This window comes from Rhinichthys klamathensis, unplaced genomic scaffold, assembly GCF_029890125.1.
Source record: "Rhinichthys klamathensis goyatoka isolate OS25496 unplaced genomic scaffold, OSU_Roscu_1.1 h1tg000104l_1, whole genome shotgun sequence".
In the NCBI taxonomy this organism is placed as follows: Eukaryota; Metazoa; Chordata; class Actinopteri; order Cypriniformes; family Leuciscidae; genus Rhinichthys; species Rhinichthys klamathensis.
In genome coordinates, this window is record NW_026606643.1 from 3,504,720 (window position 1) to 3,518,763 (window position 14,044).

Consider the following 14,044-nt stretch of genomic DNA (forward strand, 5'->3'; position numbering starts at 1 on the left):
ATGGAGGAAGAACTTAAACTTAAAAACACCTCCAAAACACCTGTTTGTGTGCTCGTTTCACTTCGTGCCAACACTATCCAGCCAACACTGGATAACCCGTATCCAACGCTCTTTATGGGTTACGAGAAGCCACCGGAGAAGAGACGCCGACCTAGGATTCGACATGTCACAACAACAACAACAACAGGTAACTTAACATTTAATCTAATGTCAACTAGCTTGTTTTTTCCTTAGTTTTTCTTGAATTACGTATTATTAATATATGAAAAACTGTGCCATGATGGTAGACAGGTAGCCTGATGTTTTTACCTCGCATAAACTTTTATTGTGACGAACTTGGAGAGCACAATGGTACACAGTGACAGATGCTAATTTAATTTCCTCTATTAGTTAACATTTGATGTAACAGAATATCTATATTGATGATATTAAACGCAGTCTAGATGTTTTTCAAGACTCTAATGCCCCCTAATTTTTTTTTTCTTTTCTGCCATTAAACAAATCGTCATTGAAGGACTAACCAGCTAAATATAAGACCGCCACAGCTAAATATGTACTTAATGTATTCCCTGCAGATGAGCCTATTGTGATGCAGGTTTCTGGGGACCCAGATCCTACCTCACAGACCTTTCATGATGCCCAGACACAGTGGTCAGACCCAACAATGGATGACCACACCTACACCAAAGCACCTACCATCACATGTGGTATGACAACTGCCCCATCCACTGAGAGGACACTGTCTGTTGCAGATGTTGTTTTGAAAGACGATACAGACTGTCTGCTGTACACAGGGATTCCACTTCTCGAATTCAAAACCCTTGTGTCTTGCTTGCAACACTTTGCCCCCACATCATCAGCAGAGGACCAAATCCTCTTGACATTAATGAAGCTTAGACAGAACTTTGTTATTGCCGATTTAGCTAGACGCTTCAAAATGTCACCTGGTCAGGTCAGTAAAACACTGACATTCTGGATAGATGTGATTGCTGAGCACACCCAGGATCTCATTCCATGGCTGCCGCGCGAAACAATAAAAGCCACTTTGCCTGCAAATTTTTAAGGACAATTTCCCCAACACAACTTGTGTCATTGACTGCAAAGAAAGTGTCTTGCAGAAGGCTAAAAATCTGGACTCAAGAACTGAATCTTATAGTCACTACTATGCAAACAATACTGTCAAGTATCTAGTAGCAATTGCTCCATCTGGTATGGTTATGTACATTTCACAGGCTTACGGTGGCAAATGTAGCGATAGATTCATCACACAGAACTCTGGGTTTCTCGACCATTTGCGTGCTGGAGATGAGGTGATGGGCGACCGTGGCTTCACCATCAGAGATCTGCTAGAGGAACGGCATGTTCGTTTGATCATGCCAGCTTTTACGCGCAAGAAATGCCAGCTGACAAATGAGCAGGTCACTCGCACAAGACGCATTGCTAATGTCCGCATACATTGAGCGAGCAATCAGACGTCTTAAGGTGTACAAGATCCTCTCTCAAACTGTGCCTATTCATTTTGTCCCTAAAATCGACAGAATATTAAAAATCTGTGCAGCACTTGTAAATCTGCGAGGAGAGCTTATTTCTAGAACATAGACTAGACATAGACCATATCTTACACAATCAGCTTGAGCTTAAATGTTCAATTCTCTCTATAATTTTATCAACTGTATAAACCAATACACAACTTTTACTTGCACTGATTTTTTTTTTCTAAACTGTTGTAATTATTCTTTTTTGTTTTGATTATTTTAATTTCTTCTATGTAAAGCACTTTGAATTGTATGAAATGTGCTATATAAATAAACTTGCCTTGCCTTGATATACCAACACCTTTTCTTTTAGTTGTTGTTTCATAGACAGCTATTTTATTTTTGCTGTGTAAATTTAAATTCTTAATATTTTTCAATCTCGTAATATTCTGCAAAAGAGAGAAGTGTGTGTACTTTCACAGTATAGTATTGCTATTTTTATTTAATGAAATGTTCTGAATACAACTGTTAACCAAATGTGCAAATGACACATTAATTTATTCTTATAAATAAATTCAAAAGCCAATGACTAAGTGTCTAATATGTTTTTATTCAGTGTGTATTTTATTTTATTTTAATTGTGGTTTGTTTCCCCCACAACTGTAACCATGCCTTTATAGGCATGGTATATAAAGACATGGCTTATATATTATAATAATATTGAGAACAGTGCAAACATTCCCCCAACTATGCATTAAACATCTGCAGGTATGTTGGACAGAGATGGATTTTCTTGTCAGCAAAATCATCAGCCAATCTAGGACGGTAGCATGTGAACAAACAGTGGGGCCATCACTGATGAATTACTGTGGGCTATGAACTCTCTGTGGTTCTTAAAAAGTTGGGGAGGCATTGTTGATGTGCCTGGATAAATGTGGTATGGCCTGTGATGGTTAAAATGAATGTTCTTCACCTTCCTCATTCCTACATTCTTCTTCGCACCTGAATTCCACTTCCTTTGCACATCAGTGCATGCCATCCCTGTCTTTCCCTGCCTGACTGCATTCTCAACCTAAATTGAATTCAATTTTTTATTATCCAACAATATTAAAATAAATATTTTAAGTCAAGGCTACTGTGAAGCAACACATACAGAACATGAATGACACACAGTAAACATTTCAGTTTAGTACATTTATTAATTAATAAAAAATATACAATAATACACAATACAATAATACATTTTGTGCCCTTAATCGTCCTAACTTTACTGACCTTCCACAAAAGTGCTGCTGCATGACTACAAGAGCGTCCTGGCCCTGCAATACATGAACAACCCGCTGTCTGTACTTCACCTGCCACTGAAACTAGCACCCAAGCCTTATGATGTGTTACGTGCAAACTCTGGCTCGGCTCAATGTCAGCTTTTAGATACGCAAGGTCGTTTCCGACGTCCTTAAACAACACTCGACCGACTTTATCACTGTGTAGATATTGATATGCCTCTGAGCTTTTCAGGTTGCTCATCGCCTTACCATCACAGGCTACTGAATCTACAAAATAGCTAAAAATGTTACCATACGTGATACGAGGCCACTTCTTCACGTCATCCTCCCAACCATCTACCGCGGATGGTAAAGGTACTGTTATATCACCCCTTTTAATTTCGTTGAGGTTGTTTTCCCACATCATTAAGTTTGGATCGCTAAATCTTGAATGACGGTCAACTAATGAATGAATGAATGTCAACTCCGGCTTGTTTACTTCGAACCGGAAGTCGCGCCCACTTTTGACGCAATGCCTCATGGGACGTAGGAAACTTGTGGATAGGAACATTATTTGAAATGAGAAAACATCCTTAAAACATTCTTTAAACATTACATTCAAATGTTTTCTTTAAAACATTAACCAAACTTGTAGGGAATGTTAGCCAAAGTTCTGAGAACGTTCCCTGCTAGCTGGGATGGTCTGTCTCTAATCTCTTGTTGATTCCATCAAATGTCTTACATTATGGAGTTTGACATCATAAAAGAGGGCTGATTTGTCTTAATCGTATTCTGAAATCGTTTGTAATCCGAGTGTTTTGTCCTACTCTAGTGGCATTAAGGATTTTCCAGGGCATTGTTCTTTTGCTGTCTGAAGACTAATTGAAAAGAGAGAATGGTTTAGGTCAGCGTTTTACTGTAACAGCTGCAGATTATGAACAGCATAGCTGCCAACTCTCACGCATTGGCCGTGAGACACCCGCATTTGATTGGTTTCACACGCTCACACGCCACACTCCCGATTTCTCACGCTGAAGTGTCAACCCGGGCGGTCAAATGCCTGGAAGATGAGTTTATCTATATATCTACCTGTTGAGCCACTCGTGATCGACTAGTTATACCGCAAATTCGTTAAAAATCTCCCGTTATCTAGAGCGAGCGTGCATGCGAGACAGAGATTGTGCTCCAAACCGCGTAGAGCGAGCGAGAGACCTTGCGCGAGCGAGACCCCCCCCCCCCCCCGTCAACAAATCTCACTCGTCTCTACCCCCCCCCCCCCCCCCCCCCCGTCAACAAATCTCACGCCGAGCAAAACTCAAAAGTTGCCAGGTATGGAACAGTAATGAAATAATCTGTGAGTTTTCACTTCTAACCGCAGACTATCAGATGATCGCAATAGAAGACTGAATTATGTAGACCTAAATCAGTTTTCATTAAATTAACATTTCTTTACTGCTCACAAAATTGTGTCTATCTCCAAATGTAACATTACACCCTGACGTAAGCAATATCTCATGAGAATTTTTTTTTTCTCTCATACAAAATCATTCTTCTGGGCCTCCAATCATTTTCAGTCTGCCTTTCTGACCTCACAGATGCTCTAGAGCAAATTAAAACCTGTTACTAATCTTATCAGTGGCATCCTTATTGGAAAAAGAGGCTAAGAATCTTTTCTGTTTCACCAGCATCTGCATACATCACTTTCTCATGACAATCTGCATTGTTTTGAGGGATTAGATATTAATAATCCAAAAATGAGGCTGAAAGTCCAATTCCAGTATCAGAATTAAGACCAAATGTCATCCTAATAGTAGTTTTATGTACTTATGAGTGAGTGACTAGACAAAATGAGCAATCGCTTCACTTAAATGCTCATCCCATTCATGGAATCCCAAGAGATTTTTAATTGTTGACCACTAGGCTACCATAAACATGTACTTCATGCCACCTGCTGGATCAAGGACAAAACTACACATTGAAGACAATATTTCAAAAAGCAAAATGGAATAGAACTTTTATTTTCTTTATTCATTCTTCAGTCACTGTAAGCTATTACTCCACAATGCAGGAACAAAATGTAATCAAGTCCTGACACATCAAAAGATGTAGATTCTGGAGCTAAATTAGTCTTTCGCGTTAGATTAAGGGTATTATATTACCAAGTATACAAGTTATCTATGATTATAAAAAAGTTAGTACAAGAAATACATTTCATAAAGCTGATGATTTATTATTAGAGATTTAATAAAAGAAATATATTTGGACATTCTTTCACATTATAGCACTTCTGCGGTGATGTCTTCTGTTACGAAGGGTTTGTGATGAATACATTCATTTGCCATCTTCACCGCAGATCTTCAGGAGCGTTTGGCAAAAATCCCCAGATACATCAGACTACAATAAAAAATCAGATGAGATCATTTATGGGACTACTGACATTTAACATCATACTGCACTTGCTAAACATTTAGAACCTTTATTATTTAGAAATACGTTTAGTATCTTTGTGCTTTTAGAGTAGTAGAGGCAAGCTGGAGGGAAATAGCAACTTCATAGTAAAGTAAAATAAACAATGGAAAGTGGACAAACAAAGAAACATGATGCTTCAATGCAGCAGATTTGTGATTAATGGGGCAATGCAAAGCATGTTTGATGGTCTAACAGAGGGTGTGTAGAGGCACACATGCGGGTCAAATCTGCTGAAAGAACGCTGCTGTACGATGTTACAAAGAACCTCAGTAAAATCAACATGGCTTAGGTTGTTTTCGTGCGGTCAATTGAATTAGCAAATTCAATTTATGAACCTCCACAAGATGCTCAGTCACATGCTGCCTTCAAGTCCTCTGGGAAGGTCCTACTTTACATGTTTGTTCAGTTGTAGTTTTGACTAAGGGTATTTTTACACAACAACAAAGTACTAAAAACGGAAAAGCTTTTCGCGTACAGACGACACTGTTGTCAACACAATCCCGTTCACAGGGATCCGTGAAAACGATTAAAAACACTGTATTATTCATGTCAGGCCAGTAGATAGCGATGTCACTTTGTTAAGAAACACTAAGCCTATAGACTGAACGCATAATACACATGCGCATGACGTCACTATTTTTACAATTTTGCATTTTTGTAGTTTACATGGAGACGATAACAGTATCGTTTTCAATAACTAGCACTTTAAAACCCGTTTTCAAAAATGAGCGCAACCCCAAACGCTGTTGTCGTGTAAATGGCCAAAACGCAGAACAAGTTTTCAGTTTTTAGTTGAGACGTTGTGTAACCTGCCCCTAAACGAGCAATGTTTTTTTTTTTTTTACCTGCGTGCAGAAAGGTACAGGGTTGCACAATGAAACTAGCCTGGGAAAACCCAGACAACTTCCGTCAAATTTAGATTTGCTCTGAAAGTTAGTCTGGCAAAGAGCTCATTCAAGCCCATTTCCAATCCGCCGAAATCGCGGCACCAATCAGAAACGTTGGGGCGGGCTTTACACGATGACGACAGCGCTGGGATTTTGAAGCAGATTTTGTAGCCTACATTACAGAGATGGATGCCGCCGTCGAACATCACTCGTTCGAATCAGCTATCGCGTCTGTTTTCAGCGATTTGAACGTTTCCTTTTAGTTAAAAAAGGAGCAAAGAACAACACTCTGAGATGTTTCTGCCGCTCTGCATACGTCATCTCCTTCATCGCTGATTGGTTTTAGGTGACGGTCTTTCCACGACGTCCGTTGGTGACGCCCCTCTGGAAATTATTTGTCTATGACGCTTTGCTTACAACTGAGAATGGTCTGGTTTTAACCAGGCTACAATGAAACTGAAACACCTGGTTTAAGACCACAATCATTTATTAGTATGGTGTAGTAGGGCCTCCTTTTGCAGCCAATACAGCATCAATTCTATGAAGGTAATATGATGCCATAAAGAATCGCATGCGACTGGCGTGTTTATTGAACCAATCAGATAAGAGTAAATCAAGAAGCTCATTTGATTGGCTACATGAAGAAGGTGGACCCGCCCTCCTCTTCGCGCTTGCAAAACTCAATGATTGAGAGAATCGTGGCAAAACTGTAAGCGCAGCTAAAAGAAAGACGCAACTGTACAAATTAGGGGTGGAACGGTACATGTATTCGTATTGAACCGAAACGGTACGGGCGTCACGGTTCGGTGCACGAATTTGCACGCAGAATACACGGTACAAATAAAAAAAAAACCCTCTTAAATAGCGATAAATTTCGCTCTATTCGCTTTTGGTGTGACTGTTAACGCAGCAATGAACAGGCTGCGATCAAGATTGCAATGCAGGAGTGTGTGTGTCTGTGTGCGCGCGAGAGAGAGAGAGAGAGAGAGAGAGAGAGAGAGAGAGAGAGAGAGAGAGAGAGAGAGAGAGAGAGAGAGGCGCGATGAACAGTGTGTGTGTGTGTGCGAGAGAGAGAGAGGCGCGATCGAACAGTGTGTGTGTGTGTGCGAGAGAGAGAGAGGCGCGATCGAACAGTGTGTGTGCGCGCGCGTGCGAGAGAGAGAGAGGCGCGGGCGCGAATCGCGCGATGAACTGTGTGTGTGTGCGCGCGCGCGAGAGAGAGAGGCGCGGGCGCGAATCGCGCGATGAACAGTGTGTGTGTGTGTGTGTGCGCGCGCGTGCGAGAGAGAGAGGCGCGGGCGCGAATCGCGCGATGAACAGTGTGTGTGTGTGTGTGAGAGAGAGAGGCACGGGCGATCGAACAGTGGAAACGTAAAAACATACTCCGTCATTTTTTTCATACAGGACATCATTAAAACTGCAAATTGTTTACTTATATTTGTGTACACTGGCAATAAAACACAACATTGTGCTTTTGTCACACTCTAAACTCTTGTCAAACTGTAACCTACAACTGTCAACAAAAGTTTTTATGGTAGTATTATTTTATACGGAAATCAATTATTTATAATTCAGATGAGAATAAAGTTAGTTAATTAAAATGAAGGAAAACAAATATCTTGATCTGAAATAGCAAATTAATTTTAAATTCATTCAGGTACAATTACCAAACATATCTCAAGGTCTTTTCGTCTTTTTAATAATTTAATTAATAAACTAATTATATAAAACTACTGTCAGTGCACTACAAATAAACTGGTTCTATGCCTTTATTAATAAAACTTATTTAAAAAAATACAAGGTTTAAGACATTTATAAAAATGCCTTCTGCATTTTTGCTTTGCTTTTCACTCCATTGTACCGAAATCGTACCGAACCGTGATGTCTGAACCGAGGTATGAACCGAACCGTGACTTCTGTGTACCGTTCCACCCCTAGTACAAATCGGGTTATTTGGGGAAATTTTGCCTCATGTACACAACAAGTCATTTAGACATTCGAACAGTTTATTATTTACACAAAGGTTGGTTTTTTACGCGATCAATCCGTTTTGCAGTTCCTGACTCTGATGTTTTCGGTTGCAAATCGCTGTGCACAGGCCTGCAGTGCTTTTGGCCATATTTGTGCGCAAAAAACGTGCCAAGTGTAAGCGCGGAAAAAAGGAAGTCAGAAGAATACAGATCACATTTATTTTGCCTTAGCATGAAGCTGCAGCTTCACAATACAAGCATTACACTTACGAATAACAGTAAAACGCAGCAAATATTTTTTTCTTACACTTGAAAGGCGATTTACACCTTTACAAATCTTCTCTTGCACATGCAAATTTAATTTACGCTTGTAATCTTATGTACACTTTGACAAATCTTACCCTGCGCATGCGATTCTTTATGGCATCATATTACCTTCATACAATTAATGACAGTTACAAGCCCTTCACACACAGCGGCCAGAGGGATTTTGAGCCATTCCTCCTCCTGAACAGTGGCCAGGTCACCAAGTTTTCTGACTTGTTCCTCCAAAATACCCCAAAGTGGCTGAAAAATATATAGATCTGGTGACTGTGCAGGCCATGGGAGATGTTCAACTTCACTTTGATGTTCATCAAACCACTCTGTCACAAGTCTTGCTGTGTCTGATACACAGCACCTCCTTCAGGGTACAATGTTTGAACCATCAGGTGTACATGGTCCTGCAGAATGGTTCGGTAGTCCTTGGCAGTGTTGCGTCCATCAAGCACAGTAGAGAAGGCCATGATTCTCCACATCATAACTCCCACGGATGTGGGACAGACAGGTGGACTCAGAGAAAATACATGTTTCTCATTGTCCACACCCCAAGATTGCACTGTTGGCACCAATGAAATCGACATTTGGCACTGGCAGGAGTAAACAAAGGTTTGGCTATAGCAGGCCGACCTTGAATATTGACTCTGTGGAGCTTCTGACGAACAGGTTTATAGGAAACAGGAGAGTCGAGGTGCACATTTAATTCTGCAGTGAGTTGGACAGCTGCTGTGGTTTTGTTTTTTGGATTCAATCCGGGTTAATACCTGGATATCCCTTTCAGGCAGCTTCCTCTTGCGTCGACAGTTACTCCTGTTGGATGCGATTCGTCCTTCGTGGGGGTATGCCAATATTACCCTGCCAACATTAGGTAATGCCAACATTACCCTGGACACCACAGCTCTTGATACTCCACAGGGACTTGCAGTCCTTGGTCACAGATGAGCCAGCAAAACACAATTTGTTCTCTTTTGAACTCTGATATGTCTCCCATTATGTTGTGTGGATTGCGATATTTTATGTACAGCTGTGCAACTGCTCTGCTAATTTAACCTTCACACTCAGCTCTTACTGATGGAATGTAAAATCAGTAAAGATTGGCCACCAGGCCGATGCATGCCATATATAGGCATGAAACCTACAACACTATATTGGCCAGTGTTTCAGTTTCATTGTCCAATCCCTGTACACAATGCAACAACAGAAACTAACCCCTAACCCTACAGGCAGCCTCGCAACCAATTGTAAAGACCTTTCAGCACACCCACTACCTTTCAGCACGACGGGCAGATACCCACACTTGAGAAAACACACACACAGGGCCCTCAGTTTAGGGGGGGACTGATCATCAGTTCCTCCTACTGAGGATGTCAATCATTTCCTCTGTAAATCATCTCCAGACACTGGTCAAGCGAGGCATTCACATGTTACTAAAGGTGCAAATCAATTGTCAGCATTTAAGCGAAGGAACAAAATAGGATTTCGGACAAAGACATTCTAGACTTATAAGCTCTCATTGAATGCTTCTTATGCTTCTCACCTCAATGTCAGAGTATAAGGAAGAGCCAAACAGCTTCTTATATTCCGTCTTGATGTCCTGCAGGTCGACCTCTGAACGGCTCACTATGATTCTAGTTATGGTGGATTCAGTGGTTCCAGCACCCTGAAAACAAGAACAAGTTTCTGTTCAAAATGTATGACTACTTGCTTTGTTGTAGAGTCATTATGGCAAATACAGAATTACAGTTCTAACCTTCATGCTTTTATAAAGACGCTCAGCAAGGTATGCTGGGACGCTCTTCACACATTTCACTAAAGCAGAGACATTTTCAATTAGATTTTTCAAGTGGAAAATTACAGCATGTAACAATAAAATATAATAAATTAATTGTTTTTTCAAATACGCATGCATTGCATGAGGAAGAGTACGGGGCCGTTCACTCAAGTTTCAGGTCAGTGAAGTGAAACAAAAACGCAAGGTATAGAGACGCGTTTTTTAAAAGTTATTTGAAGTTGAGCGCCACATTTTATGTGCGAGACTCTGCAAAAGACATGAGTACAGCGATCAAACGCATCCGTCTGGCGCATTTACATTGAAAAACAATGAAAAAAGTAGCGTAGTGGAATGGAAAAACATGTTCTGTGTGAACGGGCCCCTAATAGTGCCTTAACAAACACCACTAAAAAAACAACAACTTTATAATGTCACCTATAGCCACCAGAATATCCTCGAGTCTTCCAGACATCTCCCCTTCAATGCTTTCCTGAAGGGTCTTTCCGCTCAGACTCTTATACTCAACCAGAGCTGAGAGAAAAAGATTGAAACAAAGGTCACACAGCTGAGAGTGAACAGGAACAGTGGGTGATTCTGAAACTACATTATCCTTTCAGAATGACTTATTCCTTCAAAATTACTACATATGCTTTAAATTAATTTCGGCGTCATATAAAATGAGGGATATGATGCTGTCTAAGCCAGCAGGAGGTACTTTGTCTGAGCTGAGGAACGCTTCTGTGGCAGAGGATGTCGATAAACTTGCTCTCGTCCGTTCCCCACTTTTTCTCTCCCGCCTCGTACAAGATCTGCACAAAAACAACAAGTGTAGATATAACAGAAAATCGCCACATGGTTACCGCCATTTTGAAGGGCAGAACAGTCTTTCTTGGGACATTTTGTTGGGGTTAAACAACTGACAAAAGATCAGCAATAGTGTCTTCACTTCACCTTAGCATCCTCTTTAGCTTTTGCCACGTCCACATTGGTACTTTCATCCCTCTTGCCCTTTTAGTTAGAAAGACAAACAAATTGGAGGCATGACAGTTGCATAACTCATTTGAATGAATTTAAATATGATGCAGGACTGAAAAAAATTATTTGACTGAACCTCAGCGAGGATCAACAATGTTTTTTCAAAGTCCCCCGACACCTCCGATTTCAGGTCTTGAATCAGAGGTTTTCCGGTTTCTGGAAAATAGACATTTTAATGAGATCCAAGGAACAAAGTACCCACAAAAAAAAAGAAATAAGTAACATAAAAAGATACAAACCAGCCAAATATGCATCACACAGAGCCTTGATCTGATGGTTGGAGCGTGATGCAAATAGTTCGATCAAAACGCTTTCGGTTGTACCAGCACCCTGTGATGAAACTCATTCTGTTAGCATTGAACTTCAATGGCTATGTTTCCATCCAAAGCTGCAAATTTAACTTAAGACATTTAAACTATTAGCAGTCAAAAAGAAACAAGATTGTGTACTTTTATAGCACGCATGAACTCATGGCAGTCAAACTTAGCAGGAGGAGTGATCAGGGCCACCAAAGCATCTTCAAAATCTCCATGTGTATCACCTTCCAAGTCATCACAAAGAGTCTGAGAGGAAAAACATATGCATGTTTTTAAACATCAGACAACAGTTATTAGCAACATTTGCGCAAGGAATGTGTGTCAGCGATGGTGTTTTACCCTTCCAGTGGCGTCCTGATACGCTTTACAGATCAGCTGGCGCTGGGCATTGCTTCTTTGAGTCAGAATGTCAATTAGAGTCTTTTCAGTAGTGCCTGAGGAGTTGAAACAGTTCCTCATTGTGACATTAGGTCAATGACAGCAGGCAAATAAAAAGGATCAGGATTTTAACATCTCAGTTGAACATGTGCAGTGTAAGTTCACTAAAAGTCCACACCCAGGTTAGTTCCTTACCAATGCCTTCCATGGCTTTCCTTAAAGCAGCAGCATCCTCCCCTGGAGTAAAGCCAGGCTTCTCCTTAATGGTGCCGCGTGCTGTTGACTTAATAAAACAGATCATGCTGATGATAACTAAATAAATATGCTCAAATACAATATTGACTGTATAAAACTACTAATGTCAATCTTACAGTAACAGTCAGAGAGGAGGGGGATTCCAGGAGAAGATCCAAGTCATCCTGAAAGTAAAATAGAAAGTATTAAATGTTCTGAATAAACTGTTATCTTCTTTAAAAAACAAAAACAAACAAACACGTTCAGAAGAAGAAAGTAAATGAAGTGTCAATCTATCCTGAAATGGTTGAAGTAAAACAAACAACTGTACTGACCCATACAGAAGACATTCCTGCTGTTTGTGGCTGGGTTTTTAGCTCTGCAACCAGATAATAATTATATTTGTTGTATTGTACAGAAATATAAATTAATTAACTTCTGTTTTTTAGTTAAACTTTTGAGTCACAACCAAAAGCTTTGGTGGTGTTTTCAAAAGCATAAAGCTGCATTCTAACGCTGCGTATCTTTACGCATTATTGATGAATTTGGTCAAAATGGAGGATTAACGTTAAATCCCGATCACGCATCATAGCAAAGTTTGTTTTATGCAATTTTATAAGCGATCCACTACAGGATGACAAAATCCGTTAACATCATGAGCTCGCGGAGAGCAAACGCACCAAAACATGATGATTCTCGCGTCTTTTACACACGAATACTTGGCAACACGCATTGTAACACACAAACACATCAAAATAGGAATAGGACTAGGAAGACTGCACGCATAAACACTGATTTCAGTAGATTTCGCAACAAAACTTACAACTTTACCTTTGCTGAAGCGTCTCTGTCTGTCTGTGTGAGTGTGTGTGTGTGCACGGTAAGCCACACCTTCACGACTGACTGACCAGGCTACACTATAGAGGCTACACCCAAACACTACACAGGGAAGAAGGATATGAGATCACTCCATGAGTTCGGCCCGAATGCGTGTATCACGCCAGTTTACGTGGCCACAACTGAGCCAAACATCACATAGATATGATGATGAGTGTGTTAATAAACTAGTTAAAATGAAGCCTAAAGTTTCAGCTTATAGTGCATTTGTTCCCCAATTGCTTTAAAAAATAAATAGCATATATAGGCTAAATATACAGGGCCTATATTATAAGTTGTATTTTCAGCATAACGAATTATTATTAGCCTATATACTAGGCCTACTGATTAAAACTGATTACTAAATATTGAAAATTGCAGCATCTTTTAACATCATAATGTTTCTTTATTTTTGTTTTGCATTACACTTTCTATAATAAATAGTCTAATTAAATCCCATATTAAAAAAGCTGTTTCCAGCAGGACACTTTCATAGATGATTAATGAGTTTGAGTCATCGCTGGCGTGGGCAAGAAATGAGCAAGAAAAACGAGCAAGAAATAACATATCCGGTTAGTTGTATAACCGTAACTCAAATTAAACCGCATTTCATAATTTCCTATGGAATTAAGGAAGTCGACTGATTGTAGGCCTATTATTAATGCTGAACATATTTTGCCAGGACCAGCAGCTGTTCATAAGCACAGTCATACAATCAAATCTGAAACATCAAATATGAATGTTACATATAGGCTACAATATTCAGCCATAAAATAATCCATTTCGTCCTTTCCTATCCAGTATAGTTGTGGAAGTTATGTCATGTCCTGCACTGAAGATCTCTATGTTATGAAACTATATATTGTATAAAACCCTAATAAAGACATATCCATTTTAAAATACATTAGGCTACATAATCATTTATATGAAACAATCCCAAATCACCGTGATCTTTACAAGCCCAACAAACAATACGTGAGACAGATGTATTAATTACATTAAGCTATAAGATGTCTCCAAAGTCTGTTTTCCATGTACCCCTCCTCTTT

The 14,044-nt window shown here is 39.9% G+C and overlaps 1 protein-coding gene and 1 pseudogene across 1 annotated transcript; one reads left to right on the plus strand and one right to left on the minus strand.

The window, feature by feature from the left end:
• Positions 1-1,599, plus strand: LOC130087056 (uncharacterized; annotated as a pseudogene).
• Positions 1,600-4,724: 3,125 nt separating this feature from the next.
• On the minus strand, positions 4,725-12,498 carry anxa3b (annexin A3b). The gene is made up of 13 exons (XM_056253379.1): positions 12,455-12,498; positions 12,257-12,304; positions 12,081-12,168; positions 11,847-11,941; positions 11,640-11,753; positions 11,430-11,520; positions 11,267-11,346; positions 11,107-11,163; positions 10,871-10,964; positions 10,591-10,686; positions 10,135-10,193; positions 9,922-10,044; positions 4,725-5,134 (listed from the first exon to the last, which is right to left on the minus strand). The coding sequence occupies exons 1-13, from the start codon at positions 12,467-12,469 to the stop codon at positions 5,072-5,074; spliced, it is 1,023 nt and encodes a 340-aa protein (XP_056109354.1). The 5' UTR covers positions 12,470-12,498; the 3' UTR covers positions 4,725-5,071.
• Positions 12,499-14,044: the final 1,546 nt, after the last annotated feature.

What these genes read in the sequence shown, in the direction of transcription:
- anxa3b (XM_056253379.1), bottom strand. An exon ending in AGTTCATGCGTGCTATAAAA is followed by an intron (nt 11,521 to 11,639) that starts GTACACAATCTT and finishes GTTTCATCACAG; the next exon opens with GGTGCTGGTACAACCGAAAG. An exon ending in GGATATTCTGGTGGCTATAG is followed by an intron (nt 10,194 to 10,590) that starts GTGACATTATAA and finishes TCTCTGCTTTAG; the next exon opens with TGAAATGTGTGAAGAGCGTC.